The sequence below is a fragment of the Pinus tabuliformis genome, chromosome 5_2, assembly GCF_031772625.1.
Source record: "Pinus tabuliformis cultivar Carrire ecotype Pingquan chromosome 5_2, CPIR1, whole genome shotgun sequence".
Classification (NCBI taxonomy): domain Eukaryota; kingdom Viridiplantae; phylum Streptophyta; class Pinopsida; order Pinales; family Pinaceae; genus Pinus; species Pinus tabuliformis.
In genome coordinates this window covers 984,846,288-984,871,507 of record NC_142306.1, presented here as the reverse complement: position 1 = coordinate 984,871,507, position 25,220 = coordinate 984,846,288, and the positions used below count along the sequence as shown (strand labels likewise).

At 38.2% G+C, this 25,220-nt stretch overlaps 1 protein-coding gene across 1 annotated transcript in view; it reads left to right on the top strand.

Annotated features, from left to right (window-relative positions):
* The window catches only part of LOC149162600 (SCY1-like protein 2 B), a 191,374-nt gene that overhangs the window by 123,560 nt on the left and 42,594 nt on the right, over positions 1-25,220 (top strand). Inside the window, exons 4-5 of the mRNA XM_089435235.1 lie at positions 21,928-22,110; positions 23,199-23,325. Of these exons, the coding sequence (XP_089291361.1) occupies positions 21,928-22,110; positions 23,199-23,325 (310 nt within the window). The remainder of the gene's footprint in view (positions 1-21,927; positions 22,111-23,198; positions 23,326-25,220) is intronic.

Genomic DNA, 25,220 nt, shown 5'->3' with positions numbered 1-25,220 from the left:
GTAGAGAATTCAAGTTACCTAGTTGAGATGGAGTTCAAAGACAGTGTACTATCAATTGTAAACTATTTCATGTTGTACAGATCATGCATGTAGTAAGAGAAGGACATATGGGAATTGCGCAATCCAAATTGAGGAATTTCCTAAATAACAGGGGGCTAATTCCTCGAGGAACAATGCAAGGAAATAGGGACTTAGAGGCTAAGTATTGGCCAAGGTCATTTAGTCATGCAGAGGATAGAAGATACAGGTGCAGGTTGAGCTCAAGCTTGAGCAGAGCATATTGTATTCATCCATGTTCTTTGAGTAATGTAATACAGATAGTAAGGGGTTTTGAGCAGTTGCTTTCCCCTAGATAAATCTCTGTGTATGTGTGTTAAATCTTGATGCATGTTAATGATTTGTGTTCTTGATCATAAATTTGCTTCCTCAGATCAGTAGAGTACCTTCTAGGCTTGTGATTTAGTAAATTTCATGAGCAGTTTAGAATCTACGCATTAATTTCTACAAAACTTGCCCAACAGTGGGAATTTTGGGGTTTTTTCCTTTTTATGGAGGACTATAGCCTATGGGGATTGATAGGTTATTTTGTCCCATAAGCAATTAATTTCCCAAGAACATAACAATCCTCCCTTCCTGACATTGCTTGTCCTCAAGCAATGACAAGTCCTGCTGCTGCTTGCTTCGTCCCTCTTCTTTGATGTATGCAAGCATTTTCTGACATCTTTCATATACTGGTGTTTTGACTTTTGCATTTTGACGACTTTTTGTTGACTATTAATTCCCTTTTTAATGGACAAAGAAGGTGATTTCCTTCTTGCTTTTGCTGCCTTTGCAACTTCAGTTTCATCTTCATCCGTGGAAACAACACAAATCAAGGGTAGTAGAAAAGAATCAATAAAACTCTTCTGCACCACCTCCCAAAACTGTTGAGTAATAAGAGATGCTGCATTGCAATCACTAGGAATCAACTCATAGTCATTAACCTCTTCCCTCTTATACAATATCAATTTCTCTTCAAGCATATTCCTTATGCCATTCTTAGGCATCCATTTCATAATCGTGTAGTAAGTTGGATCCATAGCCTCGAGGTCATGATAAGTAATATTGACTCCAATAATGTGTTTGTAAAATGATCGTGTAAAGTGAACATCCATGAGATGATCGCTAAAAAAAACCTTTGCAACCATTCTCCCAATAAACTTGAAGTATCAGAGATGCTTTGTTTGATTTGGGTTCAGCTGGAATGTTACTCCATAAGTACGTTTATCAGAATTCACCCTCGACAATGATTGGTTCCATTCCCTTGTAAGCCCACCAACATCGATGCCTTTCTCTTCTTGGAAGTGGATGTTCAAGGGTCCTTTTTGATCTCTTGCTGAATGCATTCGAAATGGGTTGTATGAATCTTCCATGTTATATGCTTGACGAACAAATATACGAACAAAACTTAAATTTTGGTGATCCTGATGCCGTCACACTTTTGATTGAGAATATGCATGTTTGTTGCCAAATTCAATCAAGCGTGGATCCTTTAAGAGAGATAGAGATTTCTCAAGGAATTGAAGGTTTTGACGGAAAAAAGCATTCAAAGGCCTCCTGTGTCTTTTTGCAAACTTCATTAGTGTGATACCCTTCTCATCTACCTTTCTATGTGGAGCTATCAAGGACCTTGACAGAAAAGAAGACTTAGATGAACTGGCAGTTTCTTTTACCTCACTAGCAGTAGCATTAGTGTATTCTATCTGTGCTGGTGTCATTTGATCAGGTTGCAATCTTTCACATATTACAAAAATTGCTTCAATATTGATCCAGATTTAAACAAGAATGCAACAAATTACAGAGATAACCATAAACACAGAGATGCAACGGAAATAATACTTCATTTCATTAATGTAAAATACTGAAATATGCTTACAAACAGAAATGGAAATAAACCAGCTAAGGCGATGGTAGCTTATCTTTGAGAAGAGATGTGGTGGCTACATGCCTCTAAACTGCCTTACAATGAGGCTCAAGGGCCTTTTTATTATTGAACAATAACAAGAAACCCTAAACAACCAAAACCCTAACACGAGGAGATGTAACACCAAGAGTTTATGGGCCCGTTGGGGTGAGTTGGACAACCAACTTCCCGGGGTCACGACTTGGTCATATTATCTCTGTTTGACGCGCATGATAACAAGTTGGAAACATCTCTCCGAGGACTATGACGTAAAAGACGATTTTAGACAAAAAATCGTTGGCGGTAGATTAAAAAAAAACATTGTTTAGGGCCTCAAAACGGCTCTAGAAGTTTAGGACCCGAAAAACTGCTAAAAATAGTAAAGTGTGCTACAATTAAGGAAACTGAAAAACTGAAAAAAGCAATGGTGGGGGTCCAAGTGGAATTGGCGGGTGGCCACCAATATCCACCTGGATCAAATATATGGCAAGCTCTTTTGTGTGCCTAGGGGTAGAGGACGTAAAACCCCATTTGAACTATTGGATGCAGACACAGTAGCCAATGAAGACGACCTGTTCTCTATGATATCGAGATTCAGTTCTTGCCATAGAGGTTCAACAACTGAATTTAGCCGCTTGATTATAGTAACACTTTCACCGTGATCTCTATCAGGCCATACCTCATCATCCTTTTTCTTGTTAAGTGAGGAAGCAAGAGAGCTCAAGCCCCGTAGTAACCTAAGAATTTCAGCACCCAAGAATGGAGTTGGAGAAAACATGGTTTCAGTCTCACCAACACACCAGAGTTCACCCTCTGTAACCTTGCTTAATCTTTCTTCACACTTTAGCCAAGATGATAATAATCTAAGCTTTGCTTTAGGAATATTGGGCAGCATATTTCAGGAACAACTTTCTTTTCAGAAGAAAATGTTGAACCTTGGGAGGTCGTCTCCAAGGATGGTGTTATCACAATTTTAGTTGTTATTTTTTAAAAGCGCTGACAGTTTCAATGTCAATGCCGATTTGTAAAAAACAATGTTAAAGTGCTAACAACGGGAGTGTTAGTGCCAAATTGTAATGAATAGGGTTAAAAGCGCTGACAATAACAACATCAACGTTATTGCAGTTTTGAAAATTTAAAATTGCATTGACAACCAGAGTAATTGCGCGCATTTCTGAAGACAGTCAATTAAACTCTGACATCTGGAAAATCAATGCCAAATGCAAAATTCAAGCTTTTTCATGACCAAAGAAATGTGCCGATGGAATAGCATGTTTAATCTCAAGTGTTTTCGGATGGTGGAAGTACTTATATTACCACTGTCAGGCCAGGTAATAACTCCACGAAATTCAATTCATTGATTTCATTTAGGTTGGTGTTTATTATATACATGAGGGAGGCTTTTCATTTCATCTCCCGGTGACTATTCATATTCTCCATTATTTATTTACATCAATTTCAGTTATTCACCCAATCCTGATGATTAGGTGTCAACATTCCCCCCCTTAATCTGAAGGGATGTTTGTGAGTCCAAGCATCGTTCTGAATCTTTCAAGTTTTTCTCTTCCAAGCGCTTTGGTGAAGATGTCTGCAATTTGCTTGTTCGTGGAACAATGGCGGAGATGGATTGTTTTGGCCTCAACATGATGTCGAATCAGATGATATTTAGTATTGATGTGCTTCGTTCGATCATGGAACTTTGGGTTCTTTGCCAACTTTATTGCAGAGGTATTGTCAATCATGAGTGGAGTTGATTGTACTTGTTTTACTTGCAAATCTTCAAGAATTTTCCTGAGCCACACAATTTCTTTTGTTGCTTCAGCTGCTGCCACGTATTCTGCTTCTGTTGTGGAATCTGCTGGAACTGATTGTTTGCGTGATCTCCAGGAGACAGCGCCTGATCCAAGACTCATAGCATATCCTGAAGTAGATACCCCAGTTTCTTTGTCTCCATCGAAGTCTGAATCAGAGTATCAAATCAAGTTGAAGTCGTCCACCTGTGTATACTTGATTCCAAAGTCTTGAGTTCCATTCAAGTATCTTAGAACTCTTTTTGCAGCAGACCAATGTCCCTCACAAGGCTTTTGCATAAACCTGAAGAGGATTCCAATAGCAAACGAAATGTCTGGTCTGGTAGTAGTTAGGTAGTTGAGACTTCCTACAAGCTGTCTATAATTTGTTGCATCCTCAAATTCTTTTCCTTCAATAGATGTGAGCTTTAAGTTTTGTTCCATTGGAGTAGTAAGAGGATTGCATTCTATCATGCCAAACCTATTCAACAGATGTCCAATGTATCTCTTTTGAGAAAGAAATATGGGCTTCGGATGTTGGGTTACTTCAATACCAAGATAGTAATGAACATAGCCTAAACCAGTCATTTCAAAACTTTTCCCCAATTCCTTCTTTATGGATGCAATGTAGCTTTCATTGTTCCCTGTCATCAAATGATCATCTACATATACCACAAGATATACAACTGTTTTGCCAACTTTTTTGACAAATAAAGATGCATCATTAAGATCATAATGTTTGAAATTGAGTTTCAGAAGATGCTCAGTTAGTTTTTCATACCAGGCTCACGGTGCTTGTTTGAGGCCATACAAGGACTTCACCAATTTGCATACTTTATGTTCATGTACTTTCATAGCAAATCCTTCAGGCTGGGACATAAAAACATTCTCTTTTAGATCTCCATTCAAGAAAGCAGTTTTTACATCCATTTGATGGACTTTCCAACCGTTCTGAGCTGCTAGGGCAAAGAGTGTCCGGATGGTAGCCCATTTTGCTGTGGGGCAAAAGTCTCCTCATAATCGACCCCTTCCTTCTGTGCAAAACCTTTTGCCACAAGCCTAGCTTTGTGCTTGTCAAGTGAGCCATTAGCTTTATACTTGTTCTTGTAGACCCACTTGCAGCCAATTGGTTTGGTTCCTAATGGAGGATCAACTAGCTTCCAAGTGCCGTTATTTATGAGGGCATCATACTCCTTTTGCATCGCTTCTTTCCATTCATCATGAGAAGCAGCTTCTTTGAAGGAAGTTGGTTCAAAATTTGTAGACAAGTTCAATTCACAATCATAAGAAACATCCATATCAACAGGTGGATTAGAGTCATCCACATCACCTCCATTCTGCTGGTTTGAATTTCTAGTTCCTGTCTTTCCAACCTCATCAGGATGAACACTTTCAAGTGTCTTTATCAGCCACTTTGGGGGACCTTTTTTAGATGGTCCAGGCTGCTCCGCTAATTGAGTTGGGACTGAATCAAGTTGAGTCTCCCAATTCTGTCAATCACATCACTTAAAGCATCATCCGTTGTTGGAGTTTCATGCAGGGGAGAGTGTTCTTTAGAAGAATATTCCACATGTTGATCCAGTATAGGAATCCCCCCTTCAAGATGTGGAATCTGATTATCAAATTCTTGAAATGATTTTGCTTTTGCAAATCTATCCAAGCGATCAAGTTGCCGCTCAACAACATTGTCAGTTTTGGATGATTCAAGAAAAATTACATCTCTAGATACAACAAACTTTTTATTTACTTCATCATAGAGACGGTATGCTTTGGAGGTGTTTGAATACCCCAGGAAGATACACTTACGACTTCTAGCACCAAGTTTGTTTCTATGTACCTTTGGTATCAAGGCATAACAGGTGGAACCAAAAACCCTGTGATGCTTTACCGAAGGAACATGTCCATGCCACATTTCATATGGAGTCTTGTTTCTAATAGCATTAGATGGACATCTATTCTTTATATATGCAGCACATAGAACAACATTAGCCCAAAACATTATCTTTACATTTTGAAGAAGAGCATGGATCGTACCATATTTAAGATTGTCCTATTCATTCTTTCAGCTACACCATTATGTTGGTGATTATAAGGTATAGTTGTTTGATGTTTGATCCCATGTTGGCGAAGATAGTTTTCAAATTCATTTGATGTGTATTTTTTTCCATTATCAGTGCGAATAGACTCAATATGAGATTGTGCATCATTTTCAATCCATTTATGAAAATTCTTGAATGTTTGAAAAGCATCAGATTTGTTCGTCAATAAATAAACCCAACACATTCTGGTGTAGTCATCAATAAATGTCGTCATATATTTATTTCCATTTGCAGAATGAACAGGCATTGGACCACATAAATCTGAATGAATGAGTTCAAGTTTTCTATGTGCTCATGAATGTGAATCATGAAAACACTGTTTGCTATGCTTTCCTAGAATACAAGCATCACATTGCTTAAATTTCCTAGGAATTGTAAGCAAACCAACAACACCATTTTTCTTCAATAAGCGGAGGCTGTCATAGTTCAAATGTCCAAACCTAGCATGCCATAATAAACTTGATGGAAGTGTACCTTCTTCATGATGAGAATTGTATGAGAAATGTTGTGCACGAGCAGAGGTTCCTTGCAGCTTGAGAAGCCTTTCTTCTTCTATTCCCCTCATGACAAGTGAGTGGTCAGATTCTTTTCTTACCTCAAGCTTGCCATCAAACATATGAATGGAGTGACCTTGCTGGCGGATGTGGACCAAGGACAACAAGTTTCTCTTGAGCTGTGGGAGATATAGAACATGATGCAGAAGAAAGTCTGGAAGACCAGGCAGTTTAAGCCTGATTGTGCCAAGCCCTGATGGCTTGATTTTTGATTGGTCTGCAAAGTATACTGCTCCATCAACATTGTCAGTAAATTCTTCAAAAAAATCTTTTCTATGAGTCATGTGGCAGGTTGCTCCTAAATCAAGCAACCAATCATTTTTCCAAGAAGCAGGGGAAGCATTAAATAAATCTTCATTTACTCCAATGTCACATTGTGCCACAACAGAGTGAGCGGATTTAGGTGCTTTACCTTTGTCTGTATCATCAGTTTTACCTTTCTGTTGGTTTCTTTGCTGCTCAATTTTGTCCCATGGTAGCTTGCATGTAGAGGCATCATGTGATCCATTTCTTTTGTAGCGTATGCAGTACAAATCTGCCTTTTCTCCTTGAGAGTGTCTGCCCCCCTGCCTCTCAAATATTTTCCTCTTCCTCTTCGACCACCTCTTCCTCTTGAAGAATCTTGAGCAGGATGCTTTTCTTTATGAGCGAAGCACACAGCCTCTTCAGAAGATTCAGGGGTTGTCTTCTTTCCAAAAGCTTTTTCTCTTTCAGCAAACTTTTTCACAAGAGAGTTAAAGGTGATATCTTTGAGATTTCCATTTGCTTGCAATGACTCAAGATAATTGGAGTAAGTAGGATAAAGTGCCTTGAGAAAAGCGATAAGAGGAATATCCAATTCAACTTTAGTGGATTTGATATCATGCATTATAGACTTTACTTCAGATGCAAGAGCAAGAGGATCATTATTTTGCAGTTCAAGAGTGAAGAGTTTAATCATGAGTTGAACAACTTCAAGTGCAGAATGTGAGTCATAGAGTTCTTTCAGCTTTTGTAAGGCTTCAAAGGCAGTTGAAAATGACGAAATATGGCGACTCACCTCTTCATTTACAGATGCTGCAATTAATGCATAAGCTTTGCCGTTCTTGTTTTCCCAAATGATGAGCTCTTTGTCTGATGTAGGCTGTTTTGGCTCTTTGTCTCCGTTTCCTACACACACTCCTTTCCACAACTCATTGAAAATAAGCGTGTGTTTTATCATCCGGGACCACTCAAGATAGTTCTCTTTGCCAGTGAGAACTATTCCCACAAAAGATATGATTGTATGCATACTGTAAAAAATACTTCTGCTGATAGAAAAATACTTCTGCCAATATACAGTAAAATTGTACTTCTGGTGGTAATTTTTAAAAAATTACAATTCAAAGGGGCATTCTCTCCATATCAGGGATGCACTCAAAAAAATTTCAAATCTCTTCCTCATCAATTTTGTATTTTATTTATTTATTTTTTAATAGGTTCAGACTTTCACTTTTCCTCAACGACACAAAATATTTGAAAACCTGTGTTCAAAGTTCCACTTACTACCAAAACAGAAAGAATTGACTCCACGTCATATTACACACAAGGAACGTAAATCATATTACAGGCAGCGTTCAACATATGGGTGGACAAAACTGTGGTAAACAGTGGTAATGGCGGTTTTACATATTACGACCCAGCGATATAAACAAAACACTGTTTCCTCCTGCGCAGCGCATATTCATACCAGATACCAAAGCTTGGATAAGTCAGCAACGGCGCCACATATCAGCAATATAAACAACGTTACCAATGAGACCATAGCATTCACAACGTTACAACGCAAATGTTCTAAAAATGACGGTGATATCGGATCTGCTACCAGCTGAAAGTAAACAATTTTGCAAGGTATTGCTTGAACAGTTCGCCAAGCGTGGTATGAAACAAGTGGTCCCCCACGTAGCCGCACGTATGGTGGTCTTATTGGAGTAGCGCCCTCACGTTTCACGCACCATTCACTCAGGCAACGTTCCACTCACGCAAGTATGCCATTCACTCAGTAGGGCTCCCTCAAACTTCAACAACACACTCTTCGCATTTGCATTCCTCCACGCTCATACCTAGACTATGGCACGAGTTTGAACATTCAAGGGTGGTACACTGTACAAAGATGGGCGCAGGATTTCAGCCGAGGACGTTCAATCATGTGGAGAACGCCTTTTTTTCAAAAAATGCCCTCTGCACTGGAACGTTGTTGCCAGGTCAGAGGTGTCAGTTCTGAAATATGGACAAAACAGGAAAATAGGCAGAAAATGGAGTTACAAGGGCAGAAGTACTAAAATTAGGACTGGCTCTGATACCATGTCAGGCCAGGTAGTAACTCCACGAAATTCAATTCATTGACTTCATTTAGGTTGGTGTTTATTATATACATGAGGGAGGTTGATCATTTCATCTCCCGATGACTATTCATATTCTCCATTATTTATTTACATCAATTTCAGTTATTCACCCAATCCTGATGATTAGGTGTCAACAACCACGAGTTAAAAGTTGTGCAGAGTTAATCATGTGTATTGTTTTATCTGCCAAAGTAAAACAATGGTTATCCCACATTCTTGTAATCAAATCCCACTCCCATCTCTGTTTCCGCTGTTTCTGGACGGTGGAAGTTATGACACAAGCTCAACAGTAAAGGGAAAAGGTGCCAAAGCATATTTGTTTTTACTTGAAAAAAACTTTGTTTTTTAGACTATTTTTCCTGTACAACATAGTAATTTCGGGCACAGTTTCCAAACAAATGAGAACACATTTTTCAAAAGTGAAAGAGATTTTTTCGGAATGAACCCATTTAAAAAAACCTCTCTCGATCTTCTAACAACTATTACGGTTTGAAATATTCAAAGGGATATTTGAAGGTTGTTTTTCAGGATTTGGCAATCTTGTTTTAGTAACTGTTTTCTAAATCAGATCTCAAACAAATGAGAACTTATTTTTCAAAACCGAATGAGGTTTTTGTCCGTAACAGACCCATTTAAAAAAACCTCTCTCGGTTTCGGAGTCGAAAAGATCATTGGGCCCTATTTTTCCGGAATTCGTGAGGGAAAAACTCATGGACAGTTGTTGACTTGGATGCCACCTCATCAAATTCAACTTGGTGATCCTTATCTCCAGCCATGACTCCATCAACAACATGATATTTAGATGTAGATAGGATTAGGAAGTTTTCTATATGTATATATTTGATAAAGTACGTTATTATTTTTAGATTTTGTAATAAAGTTTTGTTAGAAAAATGTTGTAAGTTATGGTCTGTTCTATAAAGGGTTTTTGAAAAATGAAAAAGGGTTGGAACTTTTGGAAGATAGCCTCTTTATGTACTGTGTGATCAGAGTATAATAAAGTAGTCTATGTGAGCAGTTTACAGAAATAATTGTGGTTCCTTGACTATTTCTTGGTTTAATATTTTCTTCAGTGTCTGAATGCTAAGTGGTTTGAAATTGGAATTCATATTGCTTCGCTCCATTTTATTTATGTTTCAAATATTTAATACTTGTTTTTCACATATATATCACCCTGATCTCCTTCATTATCCTCCAACTTTCCTAAAAATTGTCAAAGGAATTGTAACTTTCTTGCTTTTGTGATGTTTGCTCACTGAACCCTGTGATTATATAAAGCTGATTGAGTCAGACTCCATGCCCAATGGTGAAATTTTCCTATAGTCCAACCAACCTCAATTTTGCTTAAATAAATCTGGCCATAGGATTTATTGCAAACCTTCTACCACTGTGACCTTGGGTAGCTGAGTTTTAGGGAGAGCTCGCTCTCCAGGTTGAAGGGCCAACTCTCAACCTTAAAGCAGTTTGAGTTTACCTTGGAGTTTTTCCCGCAGCCAGGGTTTTCTCTAAGTGATAACAGGCAGAGTATCAAACTGTGCATCAATTGTGACATCCTGAGAAGAAGGTTTTGGATCTGAATCTGAAGGCTGAAATTGAGACTGGTCATTGACTTCAACATTGTTTATTATGACTGTAAGGAGACCAATCCTCTGTTTGAGATGGCCAATGCTTCTCGGATAGAGAGGTTGATTAAAAGGTTTTGAAAGTAAAACTATAGGAAGATTGCTTGTTATCTCTTTATTTACAGTTTCGGGTGGACTTTTGTCAATTGTTAAAGCTTTACCCCTGTCCATAAGTTGATCTTGCTGAGGTTTAGAGGTTCCTGGCTGTTCTAGGTATTGAAGATTCATTAGTCTATCTTTCATCTCCTGTGAATGACTGCAATTTTGTTCATCTTGCATTGTATTGTTTGAACCATGCACACTAGTTTCCATAAAGTATGGCCGTTTTCTAGTACCAGTAGGAGTGACACTAGGGCTTGTGCTTGGGAATATCAAAACTGTAGTCTTTTGTGTAGAGCTTGATTGATAGTGCATGGAAACATTCTGATCAATATCAATGCTCTACAAGTTATCATCATCATCTCCTAGTTCCATGAATGTCAACTCTATCTCAGCTGAGCTTTGCCTACCCAATACACTTTGATAGCTAGAGGCCATGTGCTTATGACAAGAGGTAGAAGCAGCATTTGCTCTCACTTCTTGTGATGTGCACCTCCTTTCTCCATGCGACAAAGAACTAGAAGTGCTTGGACCATTCATGTAACTCATTTTTGTTCCTTGGATGGAGTTGTTCACATGAGCAACGAAACTTTCACCTGGAAAGGTTTGTAAAACATGAACATCGCTGAAGGTTTGACCTTGGTCATTATATATACTCTTTGAAAAATCATTTCTATCTTGTGAAAATTTGATCAAATGTCTTTCCTGGGTTGGCATTTCATAACATTTTTAGTGCAGGAGGAAAACTCTTCCAAAGGTTGGCATTCTGCTTCATTATAGCTTGTATCCTGCTTTGCTTTGCTTTGGTATTGAGCATACCATGGTATCCTGTACAAATACCTCATTCTCAAGTTTTTCTTTTGGGTTTTCTGGGCGACAATCCTGATCTTTGTCCCACAGCTGTTCATCAATCACATCTTCATATCTTTGAAATAAATCTGGTTGATTGCCAATCTCCTCCTTAGGGGGATACAACCATGTCCATGCTTTGGTCTTTGCTTCAAATTTCCTTGTACTTTGTTTTTCAGGCTTGGGCTTATGATCAATGTCACTTGGTTTGTTTTTCTTGCCACTATTTCAGAAATCATCCCAACATTTCTTTCTTATATGTTGGGGTATTTTGTTATATTCTTCTAGTCTTCTGTTCCATTCTTGCAGTATGTTGATATTTTATGCTCACTGCACTTCCATCTTCTTCAAAGTTTTTGCTTGTTGCTCTTCCAAGTTTTTTGCCAAGTTTGTGCATAAATGTGCTAAAAATTAGCTTCTAGTGGTTCCATTTTTAAATAACATTAAGGCTGACAGGATCTCTGCTCTGATACTACTATAGTGGCCTAGGGCACTTTACGCCAATGTTGCAGTAATCGTTATCGGGATGATATCGGCGAGGGAAAAATCGGGAAAAAATCGGAAGAAAATCGTAAAAATTGGGAAAAAATCATAAAATACAAAATATTCATTTTTTTTTAATATCTAAAGCATCTACAACATAAAATAAATACATTGACACATAAATATGATAAAAGAACTAATATTTAAGATGTGTAATATCATTTCTAGTGCTACATCATGTCCTGACTCTTGAGTCCCAACTCAGCCTCAAAATATCAACAAAAAATATAATAATGTATCTCATATCATGATTCATAATGTCATATACAATGAAATGAACCAAATAACTAATACCGCTGATTTCCTCTGCCCCTCTTGCGAGAAAATGCAATAGCTTTCCCTCTAGATGTAGATGCCGGTGGAGTTGGCAGTGGACTTTGCTGTTCTAGACGCTGAAGAATTAGGAGCTACAGGAGGTAGACCACGTCCTCTACTGGTGACAGGGGTAGCCTAGGTAGGTTGTGTCACCTCCTCCTCCTGTTGCTCCTTCTCCTCATCAAAAAATCGGCATTTTTTTTTCAAGATTTTTCCCAAAAAATCGTGATTTTTTCAAGTTATCGTGATTTTTTGCGAAAAAAAAATTAACGTAAAAATCAGGCGATGATATTGCCAAACTCAAAAAATCGTGATTTTTTGATATTATCGCGACAATATCGCGATTTTCGCAACACTACTTTACGCTCTAGGGTTTTGCAGGAGGCCCAATAAAAATTGCCACTTTCTGCCAAAGTTAACTAAATACTTTCCCAACGAACAATCAAAATTATACTCAGTAGAGAAAAATAACGTTTAATGGGCAATTCCTTAAATTAAACAATAAAATGGCCAATTCTTTAATAAAAAATAGACTTAATGGCCAATATTTTTATCACACCATCAATTGTGACATCCTGAGAAGAAGGTTTTGGATCTGAATCATTGACTTTAACATTGTTCATTATGACTGTAAGGAGACCAATCCTCTGATTGAGATGGCCAATGCTTCTCGGATAGAGAGGTTGATTAAAAGGTTTTGAAAGTAACACTGTTAATTTTAGGTATGTTCTATGCTGATAGCCAATTTACTTCAATTTTCCATATTAGCTCAATATCAATTCCATATCAGCAATCACATTTAGCATGATAGTAAAATGCAGATAGAACATAAACATAAATCGCAGAAGACAAGCCAAGACAAGAGGACACAAGATGTGGCGCTAACCAGGGACAAACCCCAATGTTGGGAAACCCTTGATCAATTCTTCTTATATGTTCTTCAATAGTTCAACAGAGAGAGAGATAGTACATATACATCAGAAGTCAACCTTTTGACTTATCTAAATAAGAGCAGAGATCTTCTCTAAGAATATAGCATAGCTGATCTGAGCTGAGTAGAAGGCATACTGCTTCCATTGATCCAAGGTGACTCCATCACCATGCTGCTCCTCACTGTGCTGCACTCAATCATCATGCTGGACCTCATTACCATGCTGCACACATCATACTGCTGCACCTTATCATCATGCTGCACCTCCCTGTGCTGCATCATCAAGCTGTACCTTATCATCATGCTGCACCCACCAGTGCTGCCTCATACTGTACCTCACTGTGCCCATCATGCTGCATCTCATTGTAGCATTTATTATCACTATGATGCACTTTGTTACCAAGTGCTGCACACACGTCATCATGATGCCCATCATTATGTAGCAGCATTCAACATCATGCTGCACCTTGCTGTCACATCTTATCATGGACTGCATTAGTTCACTGTTTAGGGTCTCTATTTGCTGCATTGGATGGTAGATGGGACAGCCTTCATCATGGACTGTTTAGGCCATCAAGACAGTCCTACCAACCCTCATACATAGGCAGCAACATCAAACTGATCCTTGCTGCTCCAACCTTGTTTGCTGTTGACTGTTTGTGACTGTCTGGTTAGGGCATATAGCTGTAGCCTTAGACTTCTCCAACAGACCCCAAACAACCCTTGAAAGACTGCGGCATGCTTTAGGTGAACTCCTCCTTTGCTACGTTGCTGCCTTAGGGCATATGACAGCTCTTTACTGCCCTATGCAAGCCCAGCTGTGGTGCTATGGCCTGCGGCCTAGCACAACAACATTTGGTCCTTAAAACATGTCCAAAGCATCAGCGTTTAGCCCTCAAGAACTCGGCCTAACAACTAGCTAAGGTGACTGCGTTTAGGTCTGCGTTTAGCTATGTATAGAAGACGGTGGCTAGGGCTCTTTTGAGGCTTCCTTTGACAGCGTATGGAAGTCTCCTTGCTGCGTTGAAGAGCCTTCTTTTGGGACAGAGGAAGAGTTTCTTTTGCTGTGATAATACCTGCAGCTAGGGCACATTTTACATCAGCTATGGCTCCTCCAAAGCTGCGGCTATAACCCTTCCTTTAAGACTGCGTTTAGGGCAGCGTTAGCCCTTCCTTGATTGCGGATTAGTGCACAACTTAGACAGCGGCTTCAACTCCTAGTCTGGACTGCGGTTAGGGCATCATACCTCTATTTAGGACAGCGTATATACCCCTTCTTGACTGCGGCCAAAACATCTCCTTTCCTCCTGCGTCTAGGGCTTCATCCTCTTAGATTTCTCTTGCCACTAAAACCCAAAACAAGTGGAGAGAAATCAAGAGTGAAGTGTGTGTCTAAATGACTATCAAGCCACCTCCTTTTATACTAAAACGTTGAGCACAAGTGGGGGTTATTTGGTTGCTGGCCGACCTTGACGAATTGTCCCATAACACAAATAAATTCATATCTCCATGAATACTTATCGGAATCAGATGATATTTAGATCAATCCTACACCTATACTTATTGGAATCGGATGATATTTAGATCAATCCTACACCTATCGATGAGAGGAATCCAAGAAAAATATCAGCTGCTATAAATAAAATGACCCACATGGAGTTTGGCCCTAGTTGCCAATTTTAACAAAAACTATAGGAAGATTGCTTGTCGTCTCTTTGTTTACAGTTTCGGGTGGACTCTTGTCAATTGTTAAAGCTTTACCCCTGTCCATAAGTTGATCTTGCTGAGGTTTAGAGGTCCCTGGCTGTTCTAGGTATTGAAGATTCATAAGTCTATCTTTCATCTCCCGTGAATGACTGCAATTTTGTTCATCTTGCATTGTATTGTTTGAACCATTCACACTAGTTTCCATAAAGTATGACTGTTTTCTAGTACCAGTAGGAGTGACACTAGGGCTTGTGCTTGGGAATATCAAAAGTGTAGTCTTTTGTGTAGAGCTTGATTGATAGTGCATGGAAACATTCTGATCAATATCAATGCTCTACAAGTTATCATATTCATCTCCTAGTACCATGAATGTCAACTCTATCTCAGCTGAGCTTTGCCTACCCAATACACTCTGATAGCTAGAGGCCAAGCTAGAGGCCATGTGCTTATGACAAGAGGTAGAAGCAGCATGTTCTCTCACTTCTTGTGATGTGCACCTCCTTCCTCCATGCGACAAAGAACTAGACGTGCTTGGACCATTCATGCAACTCATTTTTGTTCCTTGGATGGAGTTGTTCACATGAGTGACTAAACTTTCACCTGGCAAGGTTTGTAAAACATGAACATCTCTGAAGGTTTGACCTTGGTCATTATATCTACTCTCTGAAAAATCGTTTCTATCTTGTGAAAATTTGATCAAATGTCTTTCCTGGGTTGGCATTTCATAACATTTTTAGTGCAGGAGGAAAACTCTTCCAAAGGTTGGCATTCTGCTTCATTATAGCTTGCATCCTGCTTTTCTTTGGGCTCCATTGAGCCTACCATGGTATCCTGTACAGATACCTCATTCTCAAGTTTTTCTTTTGGATTTTCTGGTCGACAATCCTGATCTTTGTCCCACAGCTGTTCATCAATCACATCTTTATTTCTTTGAAATAAGTCTGGCTGATTGCCAACCTCCTCTTTAGGGGGATACAACCATGTCCATGCTTTGGTCTTTGCTTCAAATTTCCTTATACTTTGTTTTTCAGGCCTGGGCTCATGATCAATGTCACTTGGTTTGTTTTTCTTGCCACTATTTCAGAAATCATCCCAACTTTTCTTTCTTATATGTTGGGGTATTTTGTTATATTCTTCTAGTCTTCTGTTCCATTCTTGCAGTCTGTTGATATTTTCTGCTTGCTGCACTTCCATCTTCTTTTTGCTCTTCCAACTTTCTCCAAGATTGTGCATACCTGTGCCAAAAATTAGCTTCTAGTGGTTCCATTTTTAAATACCGTTAAGGGTGGCAGGATCTCTGCTCTGATACTACTATAGTGGCCTAGGGCACTTTACGCTCTAGGGTTTTGCAGGAGGTCCAATAAAAATTGCCACTTTCTGCCAAAGTTAACTAAATACTTTCCCAACGAACAATCAAAATTATACTCAGTAGAGAAAAATAACATTTAATAGCCAATTCCCTAAATTAAACAATAAAATGGCCAATTGTTATAATAAAAAATAGACTTAATGGCCAATATTTTAGTTAAACCATCAATTGTGACATCCTGAGAAGAAGGTTTTGGATCTAAATCTGAAGGCTGAAATCAAGACTGGTCATTGACTTTAACATTGTTCATTATGACTGTAAGAAGACCAATCCTCTGTTTGAGATGGCCAATGCTTCTCGGATAGAGAGGTTGATTAAAAGGTTTTGAAAGTAAAACTATAGGAAGATTTCTTTTATCTCTTTATTTACAGTTTCGGGTGGACTCTTGTCAATTGTTAAAGCTTTACCCCTGTCCATAAGTTGATCGTTCTGAGGTTTAGAGGTTCCTGGCTGTTCTAGGTATTGAATATTCATAAGTCTATCTCTCATCTCCCGTGAATGACTGCAATTTTGTTCATATTGCATTGTATTGTTTGAACCACGCACACTAGTTTCCATAAAGTATCACTGTTTTCTAGAACCAGCAGGAGTGACACTAGGGCTTATGCTTGGGAATATCAAAACTGTAGTCTTTTGTGTAGAGCTTGATTGATAGTGCATGGAAACATTCTGATCAATATCAATGCTCTACAAGTTATCATATTCATCTCCTAGTACCATGAATGTCAACTCTATCTCAGCTGAGCTTTGCCTACCCAATACACTCTGATAGCTAGAGGCCATGTGCTTATGACAAGAGGTAGAAGCAGCATGTTCTCTCACTTCTTGTGATGTGCACCTCCTTCCTCCATGCGACAAAGAACTAGAAGTGCTTGGACCATTCATGCAACTCATTTTTGTTCCTTGGATGGAGTTGTTCACATGAGTGACTAAACTTTCACCTGGCAAGGTTTGTAAAACATGAACATCTCTGATGGTTTGACCTTGGTCATTATATCTACTCTTTGAAAAATCGTTTGTATCTTGTGAAAATTTGATCAAATGTCTTTCCTGGGTTGGCATTTCATAACATTTTTAGTGCAGGAGGAAAACTCTTCTAAAGGTTGGCATTCTGCTTCATTATAGCTTGCATCCTGCTTTTCTTTGGGCTCCATTGAGCCTACCATGGTATCCTGTACAGATACCTCATTCTCAAGTTTTTCATTTGGATTTTGTGGTCGACAATCCTGATCTTTGTCCCACAGCTGTTCATCAATCACATCTTCATTTCTTTGAAATAAGTCTGGCTGATTGCCAACCTCCTCCTTGGGGGGATACAACCATGTCCATGCTTTGGTCTTTGCTTCAAATTTCCTTATACTTTGTTTTTCAGGCCTGGGCTCATGATCAATGTCACTTGGTTTATTTTTCTTGCCACTATTTCAGAAATCATCCCAACTTTTCTTTCTTATATGTTGGGGTATTTGTTATATTCTTCTAGTCTCCTGTTCCATTCTTGCAGTTTGTTGATATTTTCTGCTCGCTGCACTTCCATCTTTTTCAAAGTTTTTGCTTGTTGCTCTTCCAACTTTCTCCAAGATTGTGCATACCTGTGCCAAAAATTAGCTTCTAGTGGTTCCATTTTTAAATACCATTAAAGCTGGCAGGATCTCTGCTTTGATACTACTATAGTGGCCTAGGGTACTTTACACTCTAGGGTTTTGCAGGAGGTCCAATAAAAATTGCCACTTTCTGCCAAAGTTAACTAAATACTTTCCCAGCAAACAATCAAAATTATACTCAGTAGAGAAAAATAACATTTTTTGGCCAATTCCTTAAATTAAACAATAAAATGGCTAATTCTTTAATAAAAAATGGACTTAATGGTCAATATTTTAATTAAACCATGAAGTGTTCGACCATTGTAACATATTGTTACCAGATAATGTAAGTCTATGATTAACCAATGTCTCTCCCTCTAATTATTAAATGCTCTTGCGGGCCCTATCTGCTCCATCATAAATATACTTATGTTGCCACAGGTTAGCGCAATTCTACCCAACTGTCACGTTCATGAATCTGGCTCCACGAGTCCATTACAGGATCAAGAGCTCGCACTAGCTGTTATGGATTGAGTTTATCCAAGTCAGTCAGAACATACGTCTACAGGAATTCGGCTGTCTCAAATCGCTTGGAATTTTTTGAGTTTGCCGATTACTATTGCCAAACCCAAGTTGCCAGGTTAACCTTCCCTTTGGTTAGACTCGATGCTTCTATTGTAGGGTCTGTTCTATGGAAAATTCGTCTATCTACTTATGGGATCTGCACCTTGGATCTACTACAGGAACTGTATGATTATAGAACCCATACATACTCTAGGACTCAGATTGGTTATAGGGAAACACAGACTGATCACAGGGAGACTTGCTGGATCACAGTGAGACTCGTTCCAACCCCAGAGAAACTCACGCTGTCTCCAGGAACGTGGATCACCGGCGAGTTACTTCAAGAATTTCATATGCATCGCACAACTTGTCACAACTTCGGATTGCCAAAATTTCTCCTCGTTTCGATATATTGTTCTACCTCAGGAGTTATTATAGAACTCGTTTGATGCTTCAGTAGTTGCCTGCCCAGTCTTTGTTTAACCTTCAAACAACTTGCACAGCCAGAAATCTACGTGGTTGCTTCTTTCTTGATTTTGGTATCTCGTTCTTGCTTGATAGTAGTGGCAACAAAGGGGAAAGGCTTCATTGTTAGGTGCCATGGCCATGGGTCCAACTGATGGAGATCCATTATCTTGAGTGTATAGATTCTGTATGGAGGGAGCAATCGTGGAGGCATGAGTTAACCCTTTCCTCGACTTGCTTTTCCACCCCTCTTGTGTGCCTTTTACTTCTTTTTGATAATGCTTTGATAAGGAGCATAGCTCAGGTATCCAAGCTTGCTTTTAATGATATAGCATTTATTTACCCCTTAAGGATGAGTTAGTTTCTCGCTCATCAGGGTTGGGTCATGTAAGGGTTCCTTTATTATATGATGAAGCATCTAGTGCAAAAGGACCAGGTGATGGATAATGAGGGGAGAGAGCTCATGTTAGGCTTTTTCCCACATGCTAATCGATGTCCTGACCATCTTTTGCATTTAAAATTTTTTCTTTTTCTTTTGTTGTGGCCATATTATGCTTTTATCTTTCCTTTAGTTGCATCAACCTCAGAGGAAATTTTTTCCGGCCCTGCTCAAGGATGTGGATATGAGGGTTCCAAATCCTGATGAACCAATGACAACAAACCCAAAGGATGGATGTGACATCAAGGGAATGATGAAGGTGTTAAATATGGAATGGTTAGGGACACTACTTCAATCCAAGTTTGCTAAGTAATGCCCCTCATAAAACTCTAAGGCCTTAGGGGATGTACCACTGGCCTAGGGCCAAAGACTAACCCCCCTGGTAAGATGAGAGAACAAGTTTACAGTCAAGATTGATCAATAATTCAGATCACCCCTTTATTGATGTTAGAATGCCCAAAACATTAAGTAAAAGCACTTGAATGCAAAATGGTTAAAGTACTTCCCAAGTGGTAACCCACCCTCCTTCAAGAGGAATGCTGGATGGTGAGAGGTGTATGACCGGTGCAAATGGCAGAGGAGTGTGGCATATTGTTATAACTGAGCAATGTATAGGGCTACTAGCTGTCCATATTATGAGAAAAAAATTCTTCTATGGGGTTACCCACTTTTGGTGGGTAACAGTCAGCATTACAATATCCTTGGAATACAGGTTGTCACCAACTGCACCATCGTGACCCTAACATCTTGAATATATGTGATATAATGTCTAAGTTACCGGATCCGGCATCGAGAGGGTGAAGAATGGCGGTTCCGCAGATCTGAACTGGATCCGGATCCGGATCCGCCAAAATACGGCTAAAATACGTATGCATGCAGATTTTGTTATTTAAGAAACGTTTCATTGACGGAGGAAACGGATCCCAAGCCAAATTTGTCAAGTTGTCGGAACCGCCCAAACGGGTGACTGTTTGTCGCTTTAAGTTTACCTTTTGGGCTGACTGTTTGTCGCTTTAGGTTTACAGTTTTTTTGTTTTAGGTTTTACTTTTAGTTTTATAAACGTGGTCCCTCCCCTTTGTCCGCACTCACACTGAATATCCCACCTAGCAATTGTTGAATATTGCATTGGGCCCTGCTCCATACAGTAATAGTGAGCACAACGACATAGCCATCGAACAAGCCGTCGCTGGTCGGGACAAAGCCGTCGAGGCAGTTGCCATCAGTCAGCCGTTGCCGCCAGCCAGGAATGTTGCTGTCAGTCAGCCGTTGTCGCCACGCTGCCATTAGTCAGTCGTTGCCCCAGCCAGGAACGCTTAGCCACCGTGCTTAGTCACTGCCTCATTGCTGCTCAGCTGACAGGTTAAAATTTAATTTTTTCAAATGTCATATAAAATACACAGCAAATGGTCCGGTTTTTATTTTTATTTTTTGTTTTATTTGGAAGGTCGATTGTATGTTTTTTTGTTTTTTTTAAAGGCCCGCAAATGCCAAATGGTGGATTGTACAGTCTCAAATGCCAAATGGTCGATTTTAATTTTTTTTGTTTTTGTTTTTAAAGGCAAATGCCAAATAGTCGATTTTTTTATTTTGTTTTTAAAGGCCTGCAAAATTCAAATGCCAAATGGTATTATTGTTTATATAACAGTGAATGACATCCTATAGACTATATATATAACAGTTAACTATTTAGTATTATTTAGTCAATTTAAATTTTATAGTTATGAAATATTCAGAATTCTATTATATAGTCAATTTATAACTATTAGTAATTTTTTTTTTTTGTAAGCTTAGGTGGGACCTTCTCATTTTCGAGTTTTTACATGTCCGTTATTCACCCCATTTCCAGGGAGGGTAGCACAAGAATCGAACCCAAGATCTCCGGTTCGGTGAGACTTCATTTCCACGGCCATTGCCACTTGAGCTACCCCATGCGGACATAACTATTAGTAATTTACTAATTACATCAAATGCCAAATAGTATTATAATTATTATATTATATAACAACAAATGCTAGATTTATAACAATAGTATATTAGTATTCTCTTTATTTAGTATTAATATATATTTTATTGTTCTCTCTTATATAATATAAAGTTATAATATATATTATATATCTTTAATAAAGATTTTTTTATAAAGTTATAAAGTTATATAATTAATAATTATATTTCATATTATGATATTTGATTTTTTAGCTCTAAAGTGTTTTTTAAAATTTAAAAAATATTATATCTATATATATATATATATATATATATATATATATATATTTTGTACGTGACGTATCCTTGCCGTATCCGGATCTTGGATTTTCAAAAAACTGGCGGATCCGGATCCACATCCGTATCCGTATCTGTATTCGAATCCTGGTAACATAGTATAATGTGTGACACTCTTACCATCATCCATCCTTGATGCATACAATTGATTCCCCAACTAGAGTATCCTTGCATGTTCGAAGTCTCATACAAATTCTTGAAAGTCATGCTTAATACATTGCTATACCTTGAAAGCTGCTGTTTGTCTTTTATTATCAATGTAAATAAATTGTATTATCTTTTCAATCATCTATGTGCTTTGGTAAATTATATTTGCTTTGTGAATCATACCATGCTACTTGAATTCTATTGTGTCTTTATTTCATGTTTTTGTCATAAACCATTGATAACATATCTGTGATCTTTTAATATGCAGGAATATGATGTTGAAGATGCTGTTATTCCTCTTCAACCCTCCTTGGACTATACAGCTCCAGAACTGGTCAGGAGTAAGATGCCAACTGTTAGCTGTGCATCTGATATATTCAGTCTTGGATGCCTTGCTTATCATTTGCTTGCTCGCAGACCTCTTCTGGAATGTAACAACAATGCTCGGATGGTTTGTCTTTGCAACTTTCTTGCATTGTGAACTAAGATAGGCCGGAAATAATTTCTGATATTCATGTTTGGTTTTAAAATCACAGTTTCAAAGTTCAAGTGTTGGATGGGTTGAGGTATTTGATCACATATTTATATATAAAGGCTTTAATTCATGCATGCTTGAATGGTTACAAATTCTCTCACCTCCAAGCGACTACATAAAAAACTTGAGTTCTTGTTTAGATGGTTCCTTTATTCCTTTCAACACTCTGACACAATGTTGTGAAAATTTATTGAATTGGTCTGGGCTTATCCATCACAATCCTATTATTGAAACTCTGTTATTCTCATGCTTCCTTCCTGTCTTGCATTATTTTTGCACTAAATCTGGGACACTGCTCCTCATCATTCTTTTGAACAGCAGGGGCACCCTGGTAGTATGTACTGATCTGAAGATTCAAATGAATGATGAGTTGCTGTCTCTATAGGGGACTAGTTCCTTGCCTCCATGACGGCTTTCATCTTTGTACCACTGCCATACTGTCTAATCCATCCTTTCCTATTTTTGCATTAGGATTTGGCTGGAACTAGTTTACTTATTTCAGAAATAAATTTAATGAACAAAGTAGAGATAAACATACTGTCCAGAAGATTGACAAATAGGTACAGAACAATTTGATAGATTTGTCCTGTGAATCATATTCTAGGAATAATCAACATGTGTTAACAAATACTGCTATTAACATGGAACAAAGTGCGCTCTGCATGATGCATGCTGAACCCTTCATTCATAGGGGGCTTAAGAAATCTAGAGGAGAAGAAGAGATTTGGATTTGCCACTCTTTTAAAACTAGTACAGAATAGAAATATTTCTAAAGTATTGGGCATTTGAAATTATTATTCAATTCACGTTCTTAACTAAAAATGCATCTTTAGAAAGCGGTTCTCAACTAGAAATTATATTATACTCCCTCGCAGTTAAAAATGAATTACATCTCTTTTACTTTCAGCGTCATAATTGTTTTTCATTGTATTTCCTAGTTATGGTTGTTCTGTTTTTCCTTTCCTGGGCAAAAGTGATATATGGTTTGTTCTGAACCTTTGCAGTATACAAGTAAGATAACATACTTGTCCCATGAGAGCTTTTCAAACATCCCTCCAGAGCTTGTACAGGATTTACGGCAAATGCTTAGTGCAAATGAATCGTTAAGGCCAAGTGCTTTGGATTTCACAGGTATCATACGTGCCATAAACCTAAATTTTCTTGAACCCTTCTTGAACCCATTTGCCTTAATCTCTCTATTGTTTATTCTTCTTGCCTATCTTACTACAGCTATACAATCTTTTGTTTGTAATTTCATTGAGGTCAATGATAGAAATTTGACAAAAGCAGGGTTGCCTTGTAGATTATCCACATTGTTGCAGATATATCTGTATTGCTCTAGTAGCATTATCCTTATAAAATTGATGTTTTTGTGCATAATATGTTTGATTATGTATTTTACAAACAATTTGTCTGATTAGTGATTCATTTACTTATTCGAACTTTTGGATAATCCATGTGTATCTTAGAAGGGTAGTTGACTTGAATTAAAATATATCACGTCTAGCAGATGATTTGAGATTGATTTAATTTTAAACCGAACAAACATTTGAAAGACAATATTTTGCAATTTACCATGATGAAGAGTGTCCTATTTTGCAAAGGATTTAGCCATGGGTTGGATTTTAACATCTTGACTTCTTGGATTTTTGAATAATGTGCTCATAAGAGTGTGAAAATGACCAGCGTTGAAACTTGAAAGGATGTAAATACATCAGTGCAACTGATGTTATGATTCTGATGTAGAATGCTAGTTCGGGTAGATGAGATAAGATAAGTTTGTTAATGTCCTGTAACATCAAAATCTAGCAGGTCTACTACACAGCCCCACTAGGCAATCTAAGTCTTATGGCAACAAGAGATTGGCCACATCTGTCACCTCAATGGCTTCTCTCCAGCGATTTAGTGGTGCACTGAATCCCACAAGGGAGGCTTTTTTATAAAGATACCTAAGGATATACATTAAAGAAAGGCTTAATGGTTATACAAGGTCTAATGATTAAAGGAAAGGTACTTACTACTGATAGAGCCTAGAAGGCTAAGATAAGAGGTGCCCAAAGTTCAAGTACTCTTCCTTGAGACCTATGTAATTTAGAAAGGAGAAGCTACAAGTTAGGGTTTGTGAGGTATGCAAAACTAGGGCACACTTTGGCATGTAGAAATTCCACGAAAATTCTGAAATTTCTTATATGAACAAATCTGAAACTAACTTGTGACCCAAGACACAAAATTTTCTCTACTTAATTTGCAGTGAAATCAGAACAGAATTAAACACAGTCACACAATCTAGGGAACCCAACTGGGAAAACCCTTTGCTTGATTGAGAATTTTATTGATAGAAGAATGAGCAATAGATCTCTTACAAAAACAATCTTATTTCAGTAGAAACCAATGTAGTTTTCCCTGCTTGTACTGAGCTGAAACACCTTGCAAGAACCCTGATCCTTCTTCACTATTTCCTTGTGCAAACCGCAAGGAAATTCTCCTCTATCAGCTGCGCACAGGTTTCTCCTTAGTATGCCCTTCACACACACAAGATTCTGCACACAAACTCATGCTCTCTATTGCCTTGTCTCAACTCGTGCTCACAAAACAATGAATAACAATGTGCCTTGATCCTCCTTTTAAGCTTTTAGAGTAGGCTAAATCTGGCAAGTCTATATTTTAGGAAATCGAACTTCATGTTGAAGAGTTAACAAAGGCTATCAAACTGTTGTAACTCATCCTGCCTTAATTTAGAAGTTAAGGCTCTCTTAGCTCGTCCTTTCCCAAATTAACTTGCACTAGAAGACAACAACTGAGCCTTCCACATCTGCACTAGTCAAATTGCTTCATGCACATGTCTTAACTTTTAGGAATTTGCCCTAAATTTTAGGAACTTGTCCTAATTTTTAGGAATTAGCTCCTAACTTATAGGAATTGGTTCCTAACTTATAGGAACTTGTGCATGCTAAGGAAAAACTACTTCTGGTCTCTTTGACTAAGGCACAAGTCAAAGAAGGACCTTTCTCGCTACTATTTTCAAC